This window comes from Heterocephalus glaber, unplaced genomic scaffold, assembly GCF_053883595.1.
Source record: "Heterocephalus glaber isolate CG9 unplaced genomic scaffold, H.glaber_assembly_v1.0 deba00001553, whole genome shotgun sequence".
Classification (NCBI taxonomy): Eukaryota; Metazoa; Chordata; class Mammalia; order Rodentia; family Bathyergidae; genus Heterocephalus; species Heterocephalus glaber.
Genome location: NW_028258344.1, coordinates 33,834,178 through 33,857,005, shown reverse-complemented (window position 1 = coordinate 33,857,005; position 22,828 = coordinate 33,834,178). Strand labels below are relative to the sequence as shown.

The window sequence follows — 22,828 nt, the reverse complement described above, 5'->3', positions numbered from 1 at the left end:
CGCCCTACTGAGGTCCTGAGTTGCACAGAACACGCCGAATCAGCCGGCTGCAGACAGGCAGGTCTGTGCACACCCTACCAAGGTCCCAAGTCACACAGAAGACGCCTAACCACCCTGCTGCAGACAGGCAGCCACCTGGTTCCACACTACAAAGACGCAGAGGACACCAGACCACCAGAACAAGGTACTGAGTCCCGCTGCTCCCGGCACAGAGGTAGGGGCTTCTGAGCCACCGTCCCACTGCTCCTGGTCCAGAGGAAGGAGCTTCCGGGTCACCATCCCTCCCGCTGCTCCCAGCACACAGGAAAGGGCTTTTGGGTCACCATCCCTACTGCTGCTCCTGGCCCCTGTCTCACCTCTCCCAGCTCAGAGGAGGTAATTTGTGCAGGCACGAAAAACACCCTGCTCCAGTCAAAATGAGAAAACACATAAATAAGTCTCAAAACCAGACTTCCAGATCACCTACAGAAACCCCAAAGGGAAATGAGATGGAACACTCTGATACTCAACCACCTGGACCCACTGAACTGGCAACAAAAGGGGATCTGGAAAAAATGAAATCACAAATAATTTCTCAGATAACAGAATAAACTGTGCCCCTAGTGCAAGATATGATTAATAAATCTAGAGAGGAGCTGAGGAACATGATGGAATCTCAACATAAGAAACAAATGGAATCCATAAAACAGATGCAAATAGATTTCCAGGAGATGAAAAACTCCACTGAAAGTCTACACAGCAGAATGAGCCAATGTGAGGACAGAATTTCAGATATAGAAGATAAGACTGTAATTAGTGACCAGGAAAAGAAAAATTGCTCCAAAATTATAAGGGAACATGAGAAATCAATCCAGCAGCTGCTAGATGATGCAAAGAAGAATAACGTAAGACTGATTGGGCTCAATGAAGAAACAGGAGAGAGTGGAGATGACATAAAAAATCTCTTCACAGAAATAATGGCAGAAAACTTCCCAAGCAGGGGAAAAAGTTTGACATACAGATAAGTGAGGCATATAGGACTCCAAATAGCCTTGATCAAAAAAAATCTACACATAGGCATATAATTGTTAAGGTTCCAGAAAAACAACAGAAGAACACAGTTCTACAAGCAGTCAGAGAAAAGAAACAAATCACATACAAAGGAAAGCCCATCAGAATCACAGCAGACTTCCCAACACAAACCATCAAGGCAAGAAGAGCTTGGAGTGACATATTCCAAGCCATAAAAGAAAACAGCCTCCAACCTAGACTGATGTACCCTGCAAAACTATCTTTCAAAATGGATGGAGAAATAAGATACTTTCATGACAAAGAGCACCTTAGGAACTTCGTGAATACCAAACCAGCACTCCAAAGAATTTTACACAATAGCCTAGGAACAGACATTGAGGATTACAATCCCAGGAAGCAAAGCAGAATGAACTCATCTGGAATGACAAGAAATTAAATGTAAAGGGGGAGAACCCAACAAAAAGAAAAAGTCATGGCAATGACAAGTCAATACGTTTCAGTTATAACCATCAATGTTAATGGTCTCAATTCACCAATCTAAAGAAATAGACTGGCAGAATGGGTCAAGAAGCAAAATCCAACAATATGCTGCATACAAGAAACACACTTAATTCAAAAAGAAACTCATAGACTGAAAGTTAAAGGGTGGAAAACAATACTCCATGCAACAGGAACCTGAAAAAAAGCAGAAGTAGCCATCCTCTTTGCAGATCAAGTGGATTTCAAACCAACACTGATTAAGAGAGATGAAGAAGGACACTACATCCTTGTAAAGGGAAGAATCCAAGAGGAAGAGATGACAATCATAAATATCTATGCACCAAACACTAGTGCACCCAACTATATAAAACAAATACTAATGGACATGACAAGTCATATATGCACTAATACAATTGTAGTGGTGGACCTCAACACCCCACTGTCACAAATAGATAGATCAACTAGACTAAAAATAAGTAATGAAATATTAGAACTCAATCGAACTCTTGAACAAATGAACTTAACAGATGTTTACAGAGTCTTCCACCCCACAAAATCAGAATACACATTCTTCTCAGCTGCACATGGGTCATTATCAAAAGTAGACCACATACTCACACATAGAACATGTTTAAGTAAGCGCAAAGGAACTGAAGTTATCCCCTGTATATTATCAGACCATAGTGCGATGAAATTGGAGATCCATAGCAAAAGAAACTCAAAAAATTTCATAAACACGTGGAAAATGAACAACACACTTCTGAATAACCAATGGGTCACAGAGGAAATTAAAGAAGAAATCAGACAGTTCCTTCAATTAAATGACAATGACAATACAACATATCGGAATCTATGGGACACAATGAAAGCGGTCTTACGAGGGAAATTCATAGCAGTGAATACACATATTAGGAAAACAGAAAGAGCCCAATTAAACAACCTGATGCTGAAGCTCAAGCTTCTAGAAAAAGAAGAACAGGACAACCCCAAAGCTCATAAAAGGGAGGAAATTATAAAGATCAGAGGAGAAATCAATGCAATGGAGACTAAGAGAATGAAACGAAAAAATCAATGAAGCCAAGAGTTGGTTCTTCAAAAGAATCAACCAAATTGACAAACCTTTAGCCAACCTTGTCAGAAAAAGGAAAGAAAAGGCCCAAATCCATGCAATTAGGAATGAAAAGGGTGAAATGACAACAGACCCAGCAGAAATCCAGAGGATCATCAATACCTACTTCCAGAACCTATACGCCAATAAGATGGACAATACAGAAGAAATGGACAGATTCCTAGATACATATGAATTGCCAAAGTTGAACGAACAAGACCTAAAAATTCTGAACAACCCAATATCAACCAATGAAATTGAAAATGCAATTAAAACTTATCAACTAAATAAAGCCCGGGCCCTGATGGCTTCACTGCTGAATTGAACAAGACATTTAGAAAGGAACTGCTGCCACTACTGTTTAAACTCTTCAATGAAATTGAAAGGGAAGCAATACTCCCAAATTCATTCCTGGAAGCAAGCATCACCTTGATCCCCAAAGCAGAGAAAGGCCCAACTGAAAAAGAGAACTATAGGCCAATCTCACTAATGAACATAGATGCAAAAATCCTTAATAAGATAATGGCAAACAGAATGCAGAAGATCATCAAGAAGATCATACACCCTGATCAAGTGGAATTCATCCCAGGGATACAGGGATGGTTCAATATATGAAAATCAATTAATGTAATACACTATATCAATAGAGCCAAGGACAAAAACCATATGATTATCTCAATAGATGCAGAAAAAGAATTTGACAAAATCCAACATGTATTTATGATAAAAACCCTACAAAAAACTGGAACAGAAGGTCTTTATCTCAACCTGATTAAGGCTATCTGTGACAAACTAACAGCCAACCTCATACTAAATGGTCAAAAACTGAAAACTTTCACGCTAAAATCAGGAACAAGACAAGGATGCCCACTATTACCACTCCTGTTCAATACAGTTTTGGAAACATTCTCCATGGCAATTAGACAAGAGAAAGAAATAAAAGGAATAAAGATAGGAAATGAAGAAGTCAAATTGTCATTATTTGCAGATGACATGATACTCTATATAGAAGACCCCAAGAACTCCACCAAAAGTCTTCTAGACTTAATAACCAAATTCAGTCAAGTAGCTGGTTACAAGGTCAACACACAAAAATCAATAGCTTTCCTCTACACCAATGACAGACTCACTGAGAGAGAAATAGGGAAAATAATTCCTTTCACAATAGCATCCAAAAAACTGAAATACCTAGGGATTATTCTAATGAAAGAAATCAAAGACCTCTTCTCTGAAAACTATGGCACTCTGAAAAGAGAGATTGAAGATGATATCAGAAAATGGACAGACATCCCCTTCTTCTGGGTAGGAAGGATGAATATAGTGAAAATGGCCATACTTCCAAAACTGCTATATAGATTTAATGCAATTCCAATTGAAATCCCAGCAGCATACTTCATAGACCTCGAGAAAACAATCCAAAAATTCATTTGGAACAAGAAGAGACCCAGAATAGCAAAAGGAATTCTAGGTGACAGAGACATGACAGGGGGTATCACAATCCCCAACCTGCAACTCTACTACAAAGCTACTGTGATAAAACAGCATGGTACTGGCAAAGGAACAGACCTGAGGACCAGTGGAACAGATAAGAAGATGCAGAAACAACTCCAGATACACTCAGCCACCTCATCTTTGATAAAGGAGCCAGACACCCTCACTGGAGGAAAGATACTCTCTTTAATAAATAGTGCTGGAAAAATTGGATTTCAACTTGCCAAAGACTAAAACTAGACTTATATCTGTCACCATGTACTAAACCAAAATCGAAATTGATTAAAGATCTAAATATTGAAACAGAAACGTTGCACCGGCTCTGACCCAGGTTAGGTAGAACTCTTGAAGACATTGGTGTAGGGAAAGATTTTATGAACAAAACCTCAGTTGCCCGTGAACTAGCACAAACAATCAACATGTGGGATCTCTTCTTATTAAAAAGCTTCTGCACAGCAAGTGAAACCACCAGAATTGCAAAGAGCTAACCCACAATGTGGGAAAAAATTTTCATCAGCAGTCCCTCAGACAAAGGTCTACTATCTAGAATCTATAAAGAAGTTAAAAAAATCAGACCTCCCAAATTTAAAGACCCAATCCAAAAATGGGCATCTGAAATGAACAGACATTTCTCAGACAAAGAAGTAGAAATGGCAAATAAACATATGAAAAAATGTTCAACATCACTGGTCACTTGAGAGATGCAAATGAAAACAACGCTGAGATTCTACCTCACCCCAGAAAGAATGGCTTCTATCATGAAATCAACCAATAACAAATACTGGCGGGGCTGTGGGCAAAGAGGAACCCTGCTCCACTGCTGGTGGGAGTGTAGACTGTTGCAACCACTGTGAAAATCAGTATGGAGATACCTCAAAGTACTAGGACTGGAAGTCTCATTTGGCCCAGCTATTCACCTGCTGGGTATCTTCTCCAAAGAATTAAAAGCATCAGACCACAGTGATATATCTGCAGCCATGTTCATAGCAGCACAATTTGTAATAGCTAAAACTTGGAAGCAGCCCAAATGTCCATCAACTGCAGAATGGATAAATAAAATGTGGGTTTTTTTTTTTAATAAAATGGAGTATTACTCAGCCATAAAAAATGAGAAATTAGGGCCGGAGATTTAGCTCAGTGGTTCCACCACCTGCCTTGCAAGTGCAAGGACCCGAGTTCAATCCCCGGTGCCAAAAAATGAAATGAGAAATTAGAGACATTTATAGCTACATGGATGCACATTGAGGCGATACTCTTAAGTGAAATAAATAGGACACACATGTATAAATATTGAATAGTTTCTCTAGTGTGAGAAACTGAAAGTGTAAATAAGGACTAAAAGGTATAATAGATCATGTGAAACAGGAAGAAAAGGGGCAAAAGGGAAGGGGAAGTGAGAGCGGTAGGGTAAAGGAAAGAAGGGAATGGAATTAATATGAGAAAATGAAAAAAAAGGAAACAAAGTCTTTGTAAATAGGGAGGGGTGGAGGGGTTGAAGGGAGGGCAGGGGAAGGAGGAAAAAATAAGAACCAAGAGAGATTATGTAAAGGTGCAAATTTCCAATGATGAATGTCATTATACTATATACCTAAAATGTATCAATAAAAGGATATAAAAAATTGAGGAAAATCTATGAAAATCTTATAAATCTATCTATTTATAAAATAGTTAATCCATCAAGAAGAGCTGCATTAAGGCCAATTAAACTGACTGAGAAATTAACAATTCTTTTTTTTAAGCCAAAGCAGAAGTAGGCATATTTGGCCCAGGAAGTCGGCAGTTAACATAAACTTTCACAAAAAATCTTGAAATTATGAAAATTTTAGTAAGGTTGACATGACATCTTTCAGAATATTCTGAAATATTAGCTGGTATGCACTTCCTTTACAATTTGGGAAAGTTAAATTTTTCAGCAATATATGTCTCTACTAACAAAATCTCATATTTTGACCATCTCCTCCTTTTTCACACCACCTATCCCAACCATCATCTATAGAAATAAGCCAGGCTTTTGTTTCACTCTGAACCAATCACTCTCTGCAGGAAAACACTCAGGAAAATGTTCCAAATGTCCAAACACAATGAAAAAATCTATCAATTTAAAATAGCAATTTAAAAAAGTGATAGAAAGTTGGGCTTGTGATGCCTTCAAATTTTTCCTGCTTTCACTGAGGGTTCCTTTCACTTGTAAAGTCTCAAGTCTGCATTGAATCTCTAGTCTGTACAGATAAGGAACACAAGTCCTGGCAAAAAATTCACCATACTAGGAATCTAATCAAACAGCATCAAATACATTGGATGACTCACATAATTCTCCTTAGGATAAGATTATTCTGAGTATCGGGCTCAAGCTTATGGTACTGTGGGCCTGACTGCGTCTACAACTCTCCAGGCATTCTCCTCAGCACCGTGGGATGTAAGGTTGATAGCTTAGTTTTGAAAATGGAGGATAGATATTGGAAAGTAGGAAGAAAACATTCAAATGAGAAGGGAACTAGTGAAGGAGAGGGGGAAGGGAAGGAAGGGGAGATATTAAAAAATGGAAGGTAATAAATAGAAACAAAGTTTTGTAAATGGGGAGGAGAAGAAGAATTGAAGGGAAGGGAGGGGAATGGGAAAAAATTAAGATTATACTATGTACAGGTACAAATTCCCTATGATGAATGTGATCATTATGTATGTCAAAAATGTGCTAATAAAATTAATTTAAAAAAACATTCTGTTTCAAACCTCAAATACTTTCAACCTTGGTAATATTTGCACATAGAAATATTTGCATAGTCTCAAATGTGTAAGTTCCTATCAGGTTACATGTGCTGGGTGTGTTTTTCTGATTGTTTTAGTTGCTCTGTATCCATGGGAAGACATTTGACTGAAAAGATACAAGTAACTCCAGCTCATAGAAAGTAAAAACTATAGCGAAATCTTCTTAAGATAATTTCTCCAATAAAGATACTGAATTTTTAAACAAACAAAAAGAAATGAAAGAAAAACCAACAGAGTTAGACTTGGAAATTAAGACTGCTATCTACATGTGTGTGGAGAAGGAAGTATATTGATGTTTTTGTCAGAACTTTTAAAAAAATTACTTTACTATTCTATACTTACAGCTCATTCATCTAAAAGCTACCTGTAAGAAATGACTTCTGAAAGCTTTACCTGCTGGGGTTTTTTAAATGTCGTTTTACAAAGAACTTATTTAATTTTGATATTTAAAATATATTTATTATATTGCAATATGAATACAAGCTATAATTATACTTCTAAACAATATTTGCTTTACATGATCAAGTGAAATATTTTAAGAATATTCTTCATGATATGAGGACAATTTAAGCAGCAAGATATATTTTCAGTATTTTCCTTCTATCTTTCCAAATATTTTCAAAGGAGAGATGTGACTTTTCAAATATGGCAAATATGTTTGTAGCAAACAGACGGGTTTCCATAGATGACAGAAATGAGCTGAGGTAATACCATCTTAGAATATACTTTTGCAAGGAACAGAATTTCACTCAAATTATTTGAAGAAAAGGCAGTATTAAGCAGATACTGTTTTAGTGGATTCCAAGATGAAGTTAAACCACCAGATATCAGGAGCGGCAAGAACTGGGCCATAAGGGCCTAAACATCAGATGCTCATGAACTGTGACTCTCACAATTCATCATGAACAGGGAGAAACAGTGAATGTGGTTATTTCCATCCACTCTACATATGAATTGGCCCCTTCATGCCAGGGTGGGCTCTTGAGTAAATTAGAGTATGGCTGGGGATGTAGAGAGGATAAATACATTCTTAGAATGTGTGCAGAAAGGGAAAAACAACTGGCATATATAGTACAATCACTAAAATAATTAAATGTTGTATCATGCAAAGGTAAAAGCTATCACTTACTTAAAACAAAGCTCTGAAATTTCTGTGCCAAAGCTTTAATTAATCTGTGTAAAAGATCAAAGCCTGACACTGGCATCCTTTTGTTAAAGGACATTCACAGGTATAATTCAGAAGTCTCCAACTAATATACTTGAGCTCTAAAGTAAGTTGAATGTTGTTCTATCAAAGAGCACATATTGTTGTTACTAAAGCATATGAAAGTAATTAGTAATGATAGTTACTCCTTTGGGAGACTGGCTGTATAAATTACTACACATACTTCTTTAGGATTTAGTAATCTTAAAGCTAAGATTAATAGCCTTAGTAATCATAAAGCTAATCTGAACTGACAAATATGTAAATAAAATACCAAAACCAGGCCAACAAGATCTATTGAAAACTTTGTTTTTCCTTAGCATCAGTAAATATGTATTGACAAATATGCAAAGTGCCAAATACTGAAACCCTGATTCTCAATAAATGTTCTAAATCCAGACAGTATTAAAACGTTCATAATAGATATAATAAAGAAATAATGAGCATAATGGTTGGAATACTGGTATCTTAACTTTCAACAGCCAAGTCACAAAAGAGGCTGCTGCTCTGTTTTTCTCTCAAGTTTCAACTCTCAGAATGGTACAGCATTGCTTCCTTTCTTCTATGTATGATTTTTCCCCAGTAGCAATTTAAGAGTGCAACTAAAATCATCATAGTCTTCCTCCCTCTCCACCCCTTTAAGCATCTTCAGTGGAACCACAGTGACCTAAAAATATGTCACTTCCAGCTCAAGTTCCTTAACAGCTTGCCAGGGCCTACAGGACAAATTTAACACCTCTGTAATCAAGGACTGCAAATTCCTTCTTGTTTAGCTGACTCTTTACTGTCCACATTCATCTACTTTCATTCTGAGTCTTATATGTGGCATTTTAGTGATAAGAAAATAACTGTCACATCTATTCACCTGATGTTTCCAGACCTTCTCTGATGTTCTTCTCTCTGACTGGAATATTCTTCTCCCCAACTCTCTTCTCCCTTCTTTACCTCAGCAATGACTCAGCTTCTATGAAAATTTCCTTAGCCTACTAAATTGGGTGAAAATATCTCCTAAAGTATCCCACGCATGCCTCAACCACAGTACTTATGAGATGATACAAAACTGATTAGGTAGTGATTATATAGGCTGGCTCCACACTGTAATACGGGTACCTACAAGGGACTACATATGGTAGACTTGTGGAATAGAATGGAACTTTTGATTCTGTTATACATTAGTACTATTTCCAAAAACAATATACTTAAACCATTTCCTAGAAAATTTAAAACCCCAATGAATACAAGAAACTCAGAAATGGATTGTTTTAAAAATATTCAGCTGCTTGAGTAAACTGAATTCAATTGCTTAATTTTCTTAATAGTTTGCTTCAAGAAAATATCTGCTCATAAATGCAGCCCAAGAGCATTTTCTTAGGGTGCTGGCTCATTGTCTGGAACCATCTGTATGCTTTGCCTAAAGCAAGATAGTGATCATTCTAGCAGTAGACACTCTGATGGGTCTCAAGGAATGTCTGAAATGGTGATTTTCCACATCAGAATTGTGTAATTGGGACTGTCACAAATAATATGATTTGGTTTAATCACCCAAAACAAGGCGCACATTTCTTTTGTTCTATATCCTGAAGTCCTCATTATTTTATATCTTTAAGTACAGTGAGACTATAAATAGAACCTTCTCTGTGAATGTTATACTAACTTAAAAGAGAGCTCTAGACAGGTAAAATAAATAAAATAGGTCACTGCATGCCTCTAGTATTCAGAGATAATTCTGTATCCTATATTACCTACACCTCTCAGATAAAAATGATTTGAAATTCAGCCTACCCAAATTATCTAGAAAACTACTGCAATTTTCCATTTCATATACTAATATAAGAATGACCTAAGAACAATTTTTAAACAAAGAATACTGAGAAGCCAAAGTAATAAGGCAAAGTTCCATTTTCTTATTAATGACAGAATTATTTATCATCTCTGTTTTATATTCTATAAAAAGGGCAGAATCTAAAGTTACTTCAGGAGAGCTCTCTAATCAGTTTATCAAAATATTTCCATTTTTTAAAAAGAATTAACATCTCAGGATTAACATAGGTGAGCATTACAAAATATATACTCTACATCTTTCCTCTTTCTCTCTTTCATGAGTACGTACTCATTCACATTCTCTCTACCTCATTTAGAGTATCCAGTGATAAAAAATTTCCTTACTTAGTATTATGTGTGTCGATAGTATGGAAGAGCTCATGTAATTCTTCTCCACTGAGAACACCATCTGCAAAATATGCTTTGAATTCTTCAAAGGATAATTTCCCATCATCTGAAATGAAAAGAACAAATAGAAGAGAAGAAAATCATTTCAATTTTATACATTGTTTTGTCTTTTGATTTTTAAAACTTAGCACATATGCTTGTGTGTATTTGTGTGTATATACATGCATTCAAGAAGGAAGAATATTTAAAGCTGTTAAAAAGAAAAACAATTCAATACATCTTTATAGTGGATATGTCTGGGTATATGCACTCTGATTAAATATAAGTCTTCAAGATTTTGGATATTTTTGGTTGATTTATTCCCATGACAAATACTTAACATTTAAGGAAGCATTTAACTGCTCATACAAAAAGAATTTCCACACAATAAACAAAGAGTCCATTATTTAGACATTTTGTCTCCATTATACTAAGCGCATGTAGGACCTAGCAGACTGCAGGATAAATACCAGATGTTTAATAAATGTATATTGATTGAATAGATATTTATACATGGATATGAGAGATGTTATTATAACCTCACACTATGTTCGGTTCTTATATTATTTAAGCCAGTGAATACTTTTAAAGCCAAACAGATTTTACTTACTGAGGAATTAAAAATGAAATGCAAAGAGTCTAATGAAAAGGATATGATATACAGATCTAAGTGGAAAAACTTTCCATTTAAAATAAGAGAACTCAGGTTTAAGGAAGAAGAAATTTTCTCAGGATCTCAAAACTCCTGCAATGTGATCCTACATTACAGGACACAAATCAACAATACTTTACGAAACGAAACAGAATTTGCCTCTGAGTAGGAGAAGGTGTGATTTAATGTGATTAGATCTTTAAGATTCATTTAGACTATTTTTTCTCAAAAGATGGGTTACAGAGTGCTTGGAGTACTGTTTAAAATGCAGATTTCTGGGCCCTATAAGAGAATCAGCATCTTGTAGCTAACACTGAGTGGTCAGACAAGAAATCTGGACTACTGTCAACCTGTGTGAGTCCTCCTTACAGTATTACTGAGAGACCTAATCAGTGAATTACTTAATTTTTCAGATAAAGATTAAAAAACTGGAAGTTTTTCAAAAATTCTTCTTTGCAAAACATAAAGAGCCCTGGGATTTTATTAATTGTATTTCATTTTGCTTTTTACCTGATAGCCACAATACACTACTTTTCCAGTTAATTCTTGCTAATAGTTAATTTAGCAGACAATTAAGGAAGTGGTAAAAATCCGGATCTGGGCCCAGCACATAATGAGCTCCTGATCCCTTGTCCTGTGGGCCCAGCCTATCTCAGCCATTCAAAGACCAACAACCCAGTACAACCCACTGGGATCATCAACTGTCTGATTTGTGTTTCTGTTTTTAGAGAAGTTATTTTAGTTTCATGCCATATATGACTATTTTGGACTTTAGCCCCATGTAATCTATTGTATCTTCTGGGTTAGACATATGTCAGAGTTTCTACTTTGCATTTTCTTATGTTGATGAGAAATATATTGCCAAGTTGAAAAACCGGACCTAAATTAGATCTAGGTACAGGGCAAAGAAAGGCAGGGAACGATAATTTAAACCACATTTTTAAAAAGAAGAGGAAAGAAAGAAAGTGAAAAGAAAAACAGAAAGCAATACACTATTTTCAACTCTATTGCTGTGGTATGTAGTGAATGTAATTTACACATACTGATGATAGAGTATGTTTTCCTTGGTGAACAGTTAATGCACTCAGGTGTGCTGAACAAGGCTGGACAGAGCTCTGACTGCTGATGTATCCTGTGGATAGGGTGGGCCTCTGAAACACAGCTCTATAATTAGTATAAGTAAATGATTTCAAGTAATAATGAACATATGATCAAATAAAAGCACTGACTAGCAAGGGATCTAAAACTTTTTAAACTCATTTTGGAAAAAAATATAAAGAGAAAAAGTAGGCATTCAATTACAGCCCTGGCTTGGAGGATGGAAAGTATGCTTTGAAAGCCTTTTTTTTTTTTTTTGCCCCCTGCGGGACTCCTAAGTCTTCACTTTAGGCTGCCACTCTTTTAAACAAGCAATTGCAAAGAGTAACTTTTGAATAGTTCTGGACTAGGGCCTTTATGTTAAACAATAATACTACTTTTTTAATGGAAAAGGAAAAAAATGTCCCTTTGTAGTGTGCTTCTGTATTAATAAAGCAATTATGAATTTTTATTTCAACTTCAATTTGTAGGCTGAAATTCTTCTTTGAAATACAGCAATGCAATAAAACCTTGCTTTATTTAAGTGTGGCTCACAGAATAGTCAGATCTTTTGGAATCTGAATTCCTAGGCTACTGAATACTAACTTTTACCACCAGTAGGCACAGATTTTTCAACCTCTTCTATTAGAACTGCATGCTGTGTCTAAGTTTACTCTGATCAGTTACCCACTCTCTACTTTACTTTTAAATTATTCTAGCTTTATATTCCAAATCCTGTTTATTTTTGAGATGGAGGAAATAAGAGTAATGTTGCTAGAACATCGTTTTAAAACTAAGAAAATTTTAAACAAGAATTTGCCACGTATTACTAGTGGAACACTTCTATCCATTCTTCTATAAAATCTTTATCAAGATCTGCTACATGGCAAACATTGTTTTGTGCTAAGAATATCGGCAGGGATCCCTTATAGATCTTATAATCACAATGGGGATATAGCAAATGAGCAGCCAAGCACAGTATGACAGGAATCCTAGGCAATCCTAGGAAACTGTGGTGGATGTATGTGTGGGAATTATCAAAACCTTGTAACTGGGGTCCCAGAAGCAAGTGACTTCTTCCAGACAGAAAGTCTCTCAGTGGGAAAGAAAAGGCCCCAGAAGAGACTTTGGAAATGCCACTAAATTCTTTAAAATTCAAATTTCATAAATGCTTGACTATTATAAGGACTAAATGAAAGGCTAAATATTAAACACTTAGAATAGCATCTAGCACATAGTTAAGAGTTCAACAACTGTAGATATGGATTTAAAAATTCAGAAGTGCGCTCAGATCCTGGCAAGCAATGGTGTGGACCAGAGCCGCACAGCTGCAGGCAGATTCCAGCCAGGACCCTACCCCAACCTGAGCAGCCTGGGCATATAAGCCCAAGCCAAAGGGCCACCCAGAAAAGAGCTGCACAGGCACACAAGCATCAGCCAGAAGCTTGCCCCGATTCCATTGGTAAGTGCATGGAGACCCTAGCCAGAATCTTGCTCAGACACCAGAGTCTGGGGTGCAGAACTGACAGCCAAAGGCCCTCCTAGACAACAGCTACATGGGGCAGAGCCTAGCAAGAGGTATGCCTAGATATCATTCCAAGTGTGCACAGGCCCCAGCCAGAATCCTGCCCAGACAACAGGTCATTTCAGGTATCCAGAAGATAACCATTCTGAACCCAGGAATTGGTACACTGGAAAGCAGTAGAGAAAAGGTCACTTGGTGGCTTCATGAAAATTGAAGACCACTGGGTGAACAAAAAGTTGCCTCAACAAAGGCGCAGCAGGCTACATCTGTTGAAATGAGAAGACATGTAAATACATCTCAAAACCAGACTTCCAGATAGCCTAAGGCAACCCCAAAGGGCAATGAGGTGGAACAATCTGATACTCAAACACCTGGACTCCCTGAACTGGCAACAAAAGAGGATCTGGAAAAAATGAAATTAGAAATAATTTCTCAGATAATAACAGAGATTGTGCCCACAGTGCAAGGCATGATTAATAAATCTAGAACAGACACAGATTAAAAAAAAAAGTAGAGGAGCTGAGGAACATGATGGAATCCCAGCACAGCAAACATATGGAATCTGTAAAACAGATGCAAACAGATTTCCAGGAGACTAAAAACTCCATTGAAAGTTTATGCATCAGAATGAGCAAGTACAAAGACAGAATTTCAGCTATTGAAGACAGGATTGCAATTAGTGACTAGGAAAAGACAAACTTCTTAAAAATAGTAAGGGACCATGAGAATTCAATCCAGCAGCTGCTAGATGATGGAAAGAAGAATAACATTAAGACTGATCAGAGTCAATGAAGAAACAAGAGAGAGTGCAGATGACATTAAAAAACTGTCCACAGAAGTGATGGCAGAAAACTTCCTAAGCAGGAGAAAAGAACTTGACATACAGATAAGTGAGGCATATAAGACTCCAGCTAGCCGTGATCAAAAAAAATCTACACATAGGCATATAATAGTTAAGATTCCAGAAACCAAACAGAAGAATAAAATTCTACAAGCAGTTAGAGAAAAGAAACAAATCATGTACAAAGGAAAGCCCATCACAATCACAGCAGACTTTTCAGCCCAAACCCCTCAAGGCAAGAAGAGCTTGGAGTGATGTATTTCAAACCCTAAGAGAAAACAAGCTCCAAACCTGACTGATGTACCCTGCAAAACTATCTTTCAAAATTGATGGTGAAATAAGATACTTTCATGACAAAGAGCACCTTAGGAACTTCATGAATACCAAATCAGTACTCCAAAAATGTTTAAACAATATCCTAGAAAAAGACAATGAGGATCACAATGCCAGGAAGCCCAGAAGAATGACTCCATCAGGCAAGACAAGAAATTAAATACAAAGAAGGAGAATCCAACAACAGGAAAAGGTCATAACAAGGATAAGCCAATGAATATCAGTTATAACCATCAATGATAATAGTCTCAACCAATCAAAAGAAACAGACTGGCAGAATGGATCAAGAAGCAAAATCCAACAATATGCTGCATACAAGAAACATACTTAATTCAAAAAGAAACTCATAGACTGAAAGTTAAAGGGTGGAAAACAATACTCCATGTGACAGGAACCCGAAAAAAAGCAGGAGTAGCTATCCTCTTTGCAGATCAAGTGGATTTCAAAACAACACTGAGTAAGAGAGACAAAGAAGGGCACTATATCCTTGTAAAGGGAAAAAATCCAAGAGGAAGAGATGACAGTCATAAATATATATGTATCAAACACTAGTGTGTCCAACTATATAAAACAAATACTAATGGACATGGAAAATGAAATAAGCACTAATACAATTGTGGTGGGGGACCTCAACACCCCACTGTCACAAATAGATCAACTAGACAAAAAATAAACAACAAAACACTGGAACTCAATCAAACTCTTGAACAAATGAACTTAACAGCTGTTTACAGAGTGTGCCACCCCACAAAATCAGAATACACATTCTTTTCAGCTGCACATGGTTTGTTCTCCAAGTTAGACCATATACTCTCTCATAGAACATGTTTAAATAAATGCAAAGGAAATGAAGTTATCCCCTGTATATTATCAGACCATAGTGCGATGAAATTGGAGATCCATAGCAAACGAAACAGCAAGAATTTCATAAACATGTGGAAATTGAACAACACACTTCTGAATAACCAATGGGTAACAGAGGAAATTAAAGAAGAAATCAGACAGTTTCTACAATTAAATGACAATATCAGTTCAACATATTGGAATCTATGGGACATAATAAAAGCAGTCTTGCAAGGGAAATTCATATTAGTGAATACTCATATTAGGAAAACAGAGCAAGCTCAATTAAACAACCTGATGCTGAACCTCAACCTTCTAGAAAAAGAAGAGCAGGACAAACCCAAAGCTTATACAAGGGAGGAAATTATAAAGATCAGAGGAGAAATCAATGCAATGGAGACTAAGAGAATGATACAAAAAAATCAATGGAGCAAAGTGTTGGTTCTCCAAAAGAATAAAATTGACAAACCCTTAGCCAACCTTATCAAAAAAAGGAAAGAAAAGGCCCAAATCTATGCAATTAGGAATGAAAAGGGTGAAATTACAATAGACACAGCAGAAATCCAGAGGATCATTAATACCTACTGTAGGGATAGAGACCCCTAGGCAGGGAAAGATGAGGGATCCCCCAACCCTGAAGGAGTTTTTAGATAGGTGGCAAAACATGCTTAACCACCTGTAAAGAGCTGACAGCCTGTGGTCATACTTCCTCTTTACACTGTACCTGCAAAGCTTGGTTTGCTAAGATCAAAACTGAAAAAGGAAATTTGACCCTAGGTGTGAAAGCCCCCCAGGACCTTTCCCTAGTAAGGAGCCATATCAACCAATCAGCCAATCAAGTAGGGGCGCCCTCAGCCCAGAGACAGTGTGGGCCCTTGGGACACTATAAAATGAACCTCTTGAACCCCCTTCAATCATGGCTCCATTTCGGGCACCCCTGCCTCTCTCTCTGAGAGAAGGCAGCTGTACTCTTGCATGCTTGCTGAATAAAGCACAACTTTGCTTCTGCACTTTCAATCTCTATCTGATTATTCCACAACCTTCTGCATCATCGGGAGAGTCAGGCCTAGGACTGCCGGGACCCTCCAACCATCTCCACCCACCACACTACTTCAAGAACCTATACGCCAATAAGATGAAAAACACAGAAGAAATGGACAGATTCCTAGATACATATGAATTACCAAAGTTGAATGAAGAAGACCTAAAAATTCTAAACAACCCAATATCAATCAATGAAATTGAAAACATAATTAAAAATTTACCAACTAAGAAAAGCCCAGTCCTGATGGCTTCACTGCTAAATTCTATAAGACATTTAGAGAGGAACTACTGCCACTACTGTTTAAACTATTCAATGAAATTGAAAGGGAAGCAACACTCCCAAATTCATTCCTGGAAGCAAGCATCACCTTGATCCCCAAATCAGAGAAAGACCCAAGTGAACTATAGGCCAATCTCACTAATGAACATAGATGCAAAAATCCTTAATAAGATACTGGCAAATGGAATACAGAAGATCATTAAGAAGATCATACACCATAAGCAAGTGGGATTCATCCTAGGGATGCAGGGATGATTCAACATACATAAATCAATCAATGTAATACACTATATCAATAGATCTAATGACAAAAACCATATGATCATCTCAATAGACACAGAAAAAATATCTGACAAAATCCAACATGCATTCATGATAAAAACAACATAGTGAAAATGGCCATACTTCCAAAACTGCTATATAGATTCAATGCAATCCCAACTGAAATTCCAGCAGCATACTTCACAGTACTTGAGAAAACAATCCAAACATTCATTTGGAATAAGAAGAGACCTAGAATAGCAAAAGCAATTCTAGGCAACAAAGACAAAGTAGGGAGTATCACAATTCCCAACTTGAAACTATACTACAAAGCTACTGTGATAAAAACAGCATGGTACTGGAAAAGGAACAGACCCAAGGACCAGTGGAACAGATTAGAAGATGTAGAAACAACTCCAGACACACTCAGTCACCTCATCTTCGACAAAGGAGCCAAACACCCTCACTGGAGGAAAGATAGCCTCTTTAATAAACAGTGCTGGAAAAACTGGGTTTCAACTTGCCAAAGATTAAAACTAGGCCTAGAGAGAAGGAAGTTCATGTGAGAGGAGGTAAACATGGTATGGCTCAGTGCCCCATCTCCTGGCTGCTCAGAGCTCCCTGCTCCCTGAATTTCCCAGAGAGTCATGAAAGGAATGTCTCTCTCCAGATTGAGAGGGTGCCAACAGTCCAGACCATGACTCAGATAAATCCAACTCAGAGAGTAAATGAGTTCATTAGAGGTTATTTACAGAGCAGTGGACAACCTACACTCAGCAGCACTACTGAAGTTGCCAGACTTCCTTTGAAAAACTACTGGTTCTACGGGGCTCTAAGGTAAACTGAAAAAAAGTAGAAGTAAAAGCTCTCACTGGACCACAGGGAGAACCGACTGCCTATCTTGTTTCTGGCCCCCTACCTGGGATATGACACCTGGCATTGGTCCCCACAGCCATGTTGGGAGCACTGGCAAGAGAGACCCACCTTGGCTGCACTTGAAGTATCCAGCCTCCCCTGCAGGAGACCAGGGAGGAGAGGAGGGAGGAGGGAAAGCAGTGAAGTGACAAAGCCTGCAGAGCCCTTCAGGAGCCAGGGAGACTTCTTCTCCTGAGGGACAGATGAAGAGGCCACAGGAAAACCCATGGGGAGACCAGGCTGGGCCACATTTGGCTTGCTGTCTGGATTCTGCATGTGGTGTCATTGTTCCCAAGCCTGCAATGCTGAGAACTGCCATGCTAGCCATGCTGGCCTCTGCCTGCAGCTGGAGCCACCTGTCTTCATCCTGCCAGCTCCACTCCTCCTAATGACCACTGGCTTCCTGGACTGGAAGACAGATGATCACTGTCACCCAGGCAGGTGTGGGTGCAGAGGCACACACTGGGCCCCAGAAGGGCAGGCGTGGGGGCCTCACTATGCACCCAGGGGGTGCTGACAGCCTGAGAGCTGGTCATGTCCCTGGGGAAGGACAGACTCCCACTCCAGGTCCTCTCGAGGATGCAGCTGCCTTTGGGACCTCCTTGCCTTTTCCTCTTCACCTTGTTGCTGGAAGCCAGGACCACCTTGATGGCAGTGGAGGGGCACCGTGACCTGTCCTTCACCTCCTCCAATCTCTTAGGCACAGCACCCCCTGGGAGCATAGTGAGGCCCCCTAGACTTACGGTGGCTCCTAGTGCTTGCTGACTGGCTCTGACCTTTTGCCTCTGGGTTATTTCTATCCTCACAGTTTTCACCCTAACTGTCTGTTAACAGCTTTGGAGAAGGGGGAAGAGGTGCAGGGTCAGCAGTGGAGGGTCACCATCTGCCCTGGGATTCTCTGGTGGGAGAACTCCTCTCCCACTGAGCTGTGGGACAGAGTATCTGAGATGTGGAGTCCCCAGGGAGGGGACTGGAGGGGCTGCCTGCCCCCCCATCTCTCCAGGAAGGCAGTGGGTAATGAGCCCAGGTGTGGCTCCTGGGAGGCAAGTTCTGCTCTGCCTCTTTCCCCCTACGTGAAGTCTTGGCATGAATTCTAGGTTCTAAGAACTGGTACATTTGGGACTTTGGCGAGGAGGCCCTGAGAACAGACGTCCTATTCCATCAGTGCTGCCCCATCCCCAGGTTGAGGGGGGGCACAGCCTGTCTAGTGGAGCTGAGGGTCCAAACCTGGAAGCACTGTCAAGACCAAGTGTAGGGTGGAAGGTGAGGTGGTCAAGGACTTCTAAGAATATGAGACAAAGTAAGAAGGTTGGGACTTGAGAAAACCCAGAAAGAAAGTGGAGCAAATAACAGTTTTGGAAACTCCAAGAATGGTGTGCTGGCTGTGTGGGCCAGGAGAGCAGGCTCCTCGTTAAGAAACGAGGAAGGCCAGGTGGACAGCCTTGGCCAGTCAACGCAAGTCTTCACAGAGAAATGCTGCTGGATTTGATAGAACGTACACATTCAGCTCATGATGGCTGTTTTTTTGCTGTGTCCTCACTTGATGGAAGGAACAAAGGGTCGGACTGTGACCCCTGCTGGGTTCTCTAAGCACAGCTCCCTGCTCACCTGGAGCCTGGATGAGGGTTCCCACCTCCCTGGCCTCCAAGTTCTACACCTGCTGCTCTAGTCTGCCCCAGACTGCTCAGCTTAGCTGCCCCCAGCGCCCAGCCAGCTGTCCCAGTCATTGTGTGAGAAATGATTTGAAAAGAACAGGCTGTGACTATAGGCAGAGAAGATACCAGGAACACAAATGCTTTAAAAAATGAAAATAAGATTCTAAGTAGATTTCATGTTTATCTCTCTGAAGAGGAAATTTTCTGTCACTTCTCCAATCTGTCATGCCCCAACACGGGCTCTTCCTTCCCTCAGGGACCTGCAGCCTCATCCCCAGCTGAAAGTGTCCCTTTCTGCAGCTGGCATTACCCACATTCCACTTTTGAATACCTATTTCCAGCCCACTTTCTCCTCTGCCTTTTCCAACCCTGAGAGCATAGTATGGTGGAGGTTAATTAGATGACACTAGCACAAAGAAGGCCACCACATTTGGAGCCTCTCAAGAATAGGGCCCTTCTAACTCCATTGCTCATTCTCAGGTGTGTCCTGAATGAACCAGGCCGTCTTCCAGGGGACACAGCAGGGTGACAGCCAGTGAGACTGCCTGGGTTCTTTGCTCAGCTCCTCCAATTGCAAGTTGTGTGACCTTGGGCAAGTTAATCAGCCTCTCTGAGCCTTAGGGATGATACTATTACCTATTTCATAAAGTTTCTGAGTATTAAATGAGATCAGACATATAAATTTCTGAATACAAAACATGAAAAATAGGTCCACACAAAACTTGTTCATGAATGTGTCTAACAGACAAAAAGTAGAAACAACCCAAATGCCCATTAGCCGATGAATAGATAATAACATCCATACAATAGAATAGTATTCAGGAATAAAAAAAGAGTGAAGTAATGACAGACTCTACAAATATGCACCCTGAAAACGTTATGCTAAATGAAAGAAGCCAGTCACGAAGGACCACATAATGTATGAATTCATTTATAGCAAATGTCCTATGCAGGGAAAGCTAGAGACAGAAAGTGGATTAGTGATGCATGGTGGCCGAGGAAGGGGGATGGGACTGCTAATAGATACATTGTTTCCTTTTGGGGTAATGAGAATTTTATAAAATTTATTGTGATGGTTGTACAACTTTGTAAATATACTAAACCACTGTAAATACACTAAACACATTAAATTGGTGAGTTGCATGGTAAAAAAAACAAACTAGACCTATATCTCTCACCATGCACTAAACTAAAATCGAAATGGATGAAAGATCTAAATATTAAAACAGAAACACTAAACTGGCTGGAAGAGAGGTTATGTAGAACTCTTGAAGACATTGGGGTAGGAAAAGATTTTATGAACAAAACCTCAGTTGCCTGTGAACTAGCACAAACAATCAGCAAGTGGGATCTCTTCTTATTAAAAAGTTTCTGCACAGCAAGAGAAACCACCAACAGTGTGAAGAGACAACCCACAATGTGAGAAAAAATTTTCACCATCAGTTCCTCAGACAAAGATCTACTATCTAGAATATATAAAGATCTTTAAAAAAATCAGACCTCCCAAATTTAAAGACCCAGTCCAAAAATGGGCATCTGAAATGAACAGACATTTCTTAGACAAAGAAGTAGAAGTAGAAATAGCAAATAAACATAAAAAAAATGTTCAACATCACTGGTCATTCAAGAGATGCAAATGAAAACAATGCTGAGATTCCACCTCATCCCAGAAAGAATGGCTGCTATCATGAAATCAACCAGTAACAAATGCTGGCAGGGCTGTGGGGAAAGAGGAACCCTGCTCCACTGCTGGTGGGAGTGTAGACTGGTGCAACCACTGTGGAAATCAGTATGGAGATACCTCAAAGAACCAGGATTGGAAGTCCCATTTGACCCAGCTATTCCCCTGCTGTGTATCTTCCCCAAAGAATTAAAAGCATCATACCACAGTGATATATGTGCACCCATGCTCATAGTGGCACAGTTTGTAATAGCAAAAACATGGAAACAGTCCAATTGTCCATCAACTGGAGACTGGATAAAGAAAATGTGTTTTTTTAATAAAATGGAGCACCACTCAGCCATAAAGAATGAGAAATTACACATTTATAGCTAAACGGATGAACATTGAGGCAATACTCTTAAGTGAGATAAACAGGACACATATGTGTAAATAACAAATAGTTTCTCTGGTGTGAGAAACCGAAAGTGTAAATAAGGACTAAAAGGTGAAATAGATAATGTGAAATAGTAAGAAAAGGGGCAAAAGGGAAGGGAAAGTGGGAGGGGTAGGAGAAAGGAAAGAAGGAAATGGAATTAATAAGATAAAATGAAAAAAATGGAAAAAAAGTCTTTGTAAATAGGGAGGGGTGGAGGGGTTGAAGGGAGGGCAGGGAAATGGGGAAAAAAATAAGAATCAAGATAGATCATGTAAAGGTGCAAATTCCCAATGATGAATGTCATTATACTGTATGCCTAAAATGTATCAATAAAATTAATAATTAAAAAAAGAATTCAGTCTTTATAACTGATGATCATACATGTGTTTTTAACTCCCACTTTCTATTCCTTCTTATCAAGCACAAACAGAAAATAAGTATTTCATATGTTTGTTTAATGACAGAAATTTTAATTTATTTTCTTAGGTAATCATGTTTTCCTCAACTTGAAACTGGTGCTTCTTTTATTATAAGGCTCTTTAAACATTCATTTCGTGTCTCCTTTAAGTTGCATCTACAAATATACCAACAAGTAGAGATATGATCTCAGTATAGCTCCTTCCCTATAGCAATATTAGTTCAGCATTTTTGAGCACTTAAAATGATTATTCTTTCAAAACACTAGAGCTTCATTCATGCATTACTTTAACATTTTTGAAGACTTTAAATATTGTAGTTTATCCAGATCAAAATATCAAAACATGATCATCTTCATTAATAATAGCAGACTCCCTAGTACCTAACACCTGGCAAACATTACTGAGCTTTATACCAAAAGCAAATTTTTGAAAGAACTGCCAGACTGGGGCTCTCTTTGAGGCATAGTTCTTAGGGAAGCTCAAAGTCAACAGAAGAACCAAAAGACTCAGGAGGAACTTGAAGCCTTTGGCACCTACAGCCAGAACAATTACTAAGCACAAAACACTACCAAAGTAAAGCTGACATAAATCCCCAGACTAGAGGGGTTTAAATTTT

At 38.7% G+C, this 22,828-nt stretch overlaps 1 protein-coding gene across 7 annotated transcripts in view; it reads right to left on the bottom strand.

The window, feature by feature from the left end:
• Necab1 (N-terminal EF-hand calcium binding protein 1) overlaps positions 1-22,828 on the bottom strand; it is a 272,176-nt gene that overhangs the window by 135,266 nt on the left and 114,082 nt on the right. For all 7 annotated transcript variants that reach the window (XM_087190575.1, XM_087190576.1, XM_087190573.1 and 4 more), the window contains one exon: positions 10,227-10,335. In XM_087190575.1, coding sequence (XP_087046701.1) covers positions 10,227-10,335 — 109 coding nt within the window. The remainder of the gene's footprint in view (positions 1-10,226; positions 10,336-22,828) is intronic.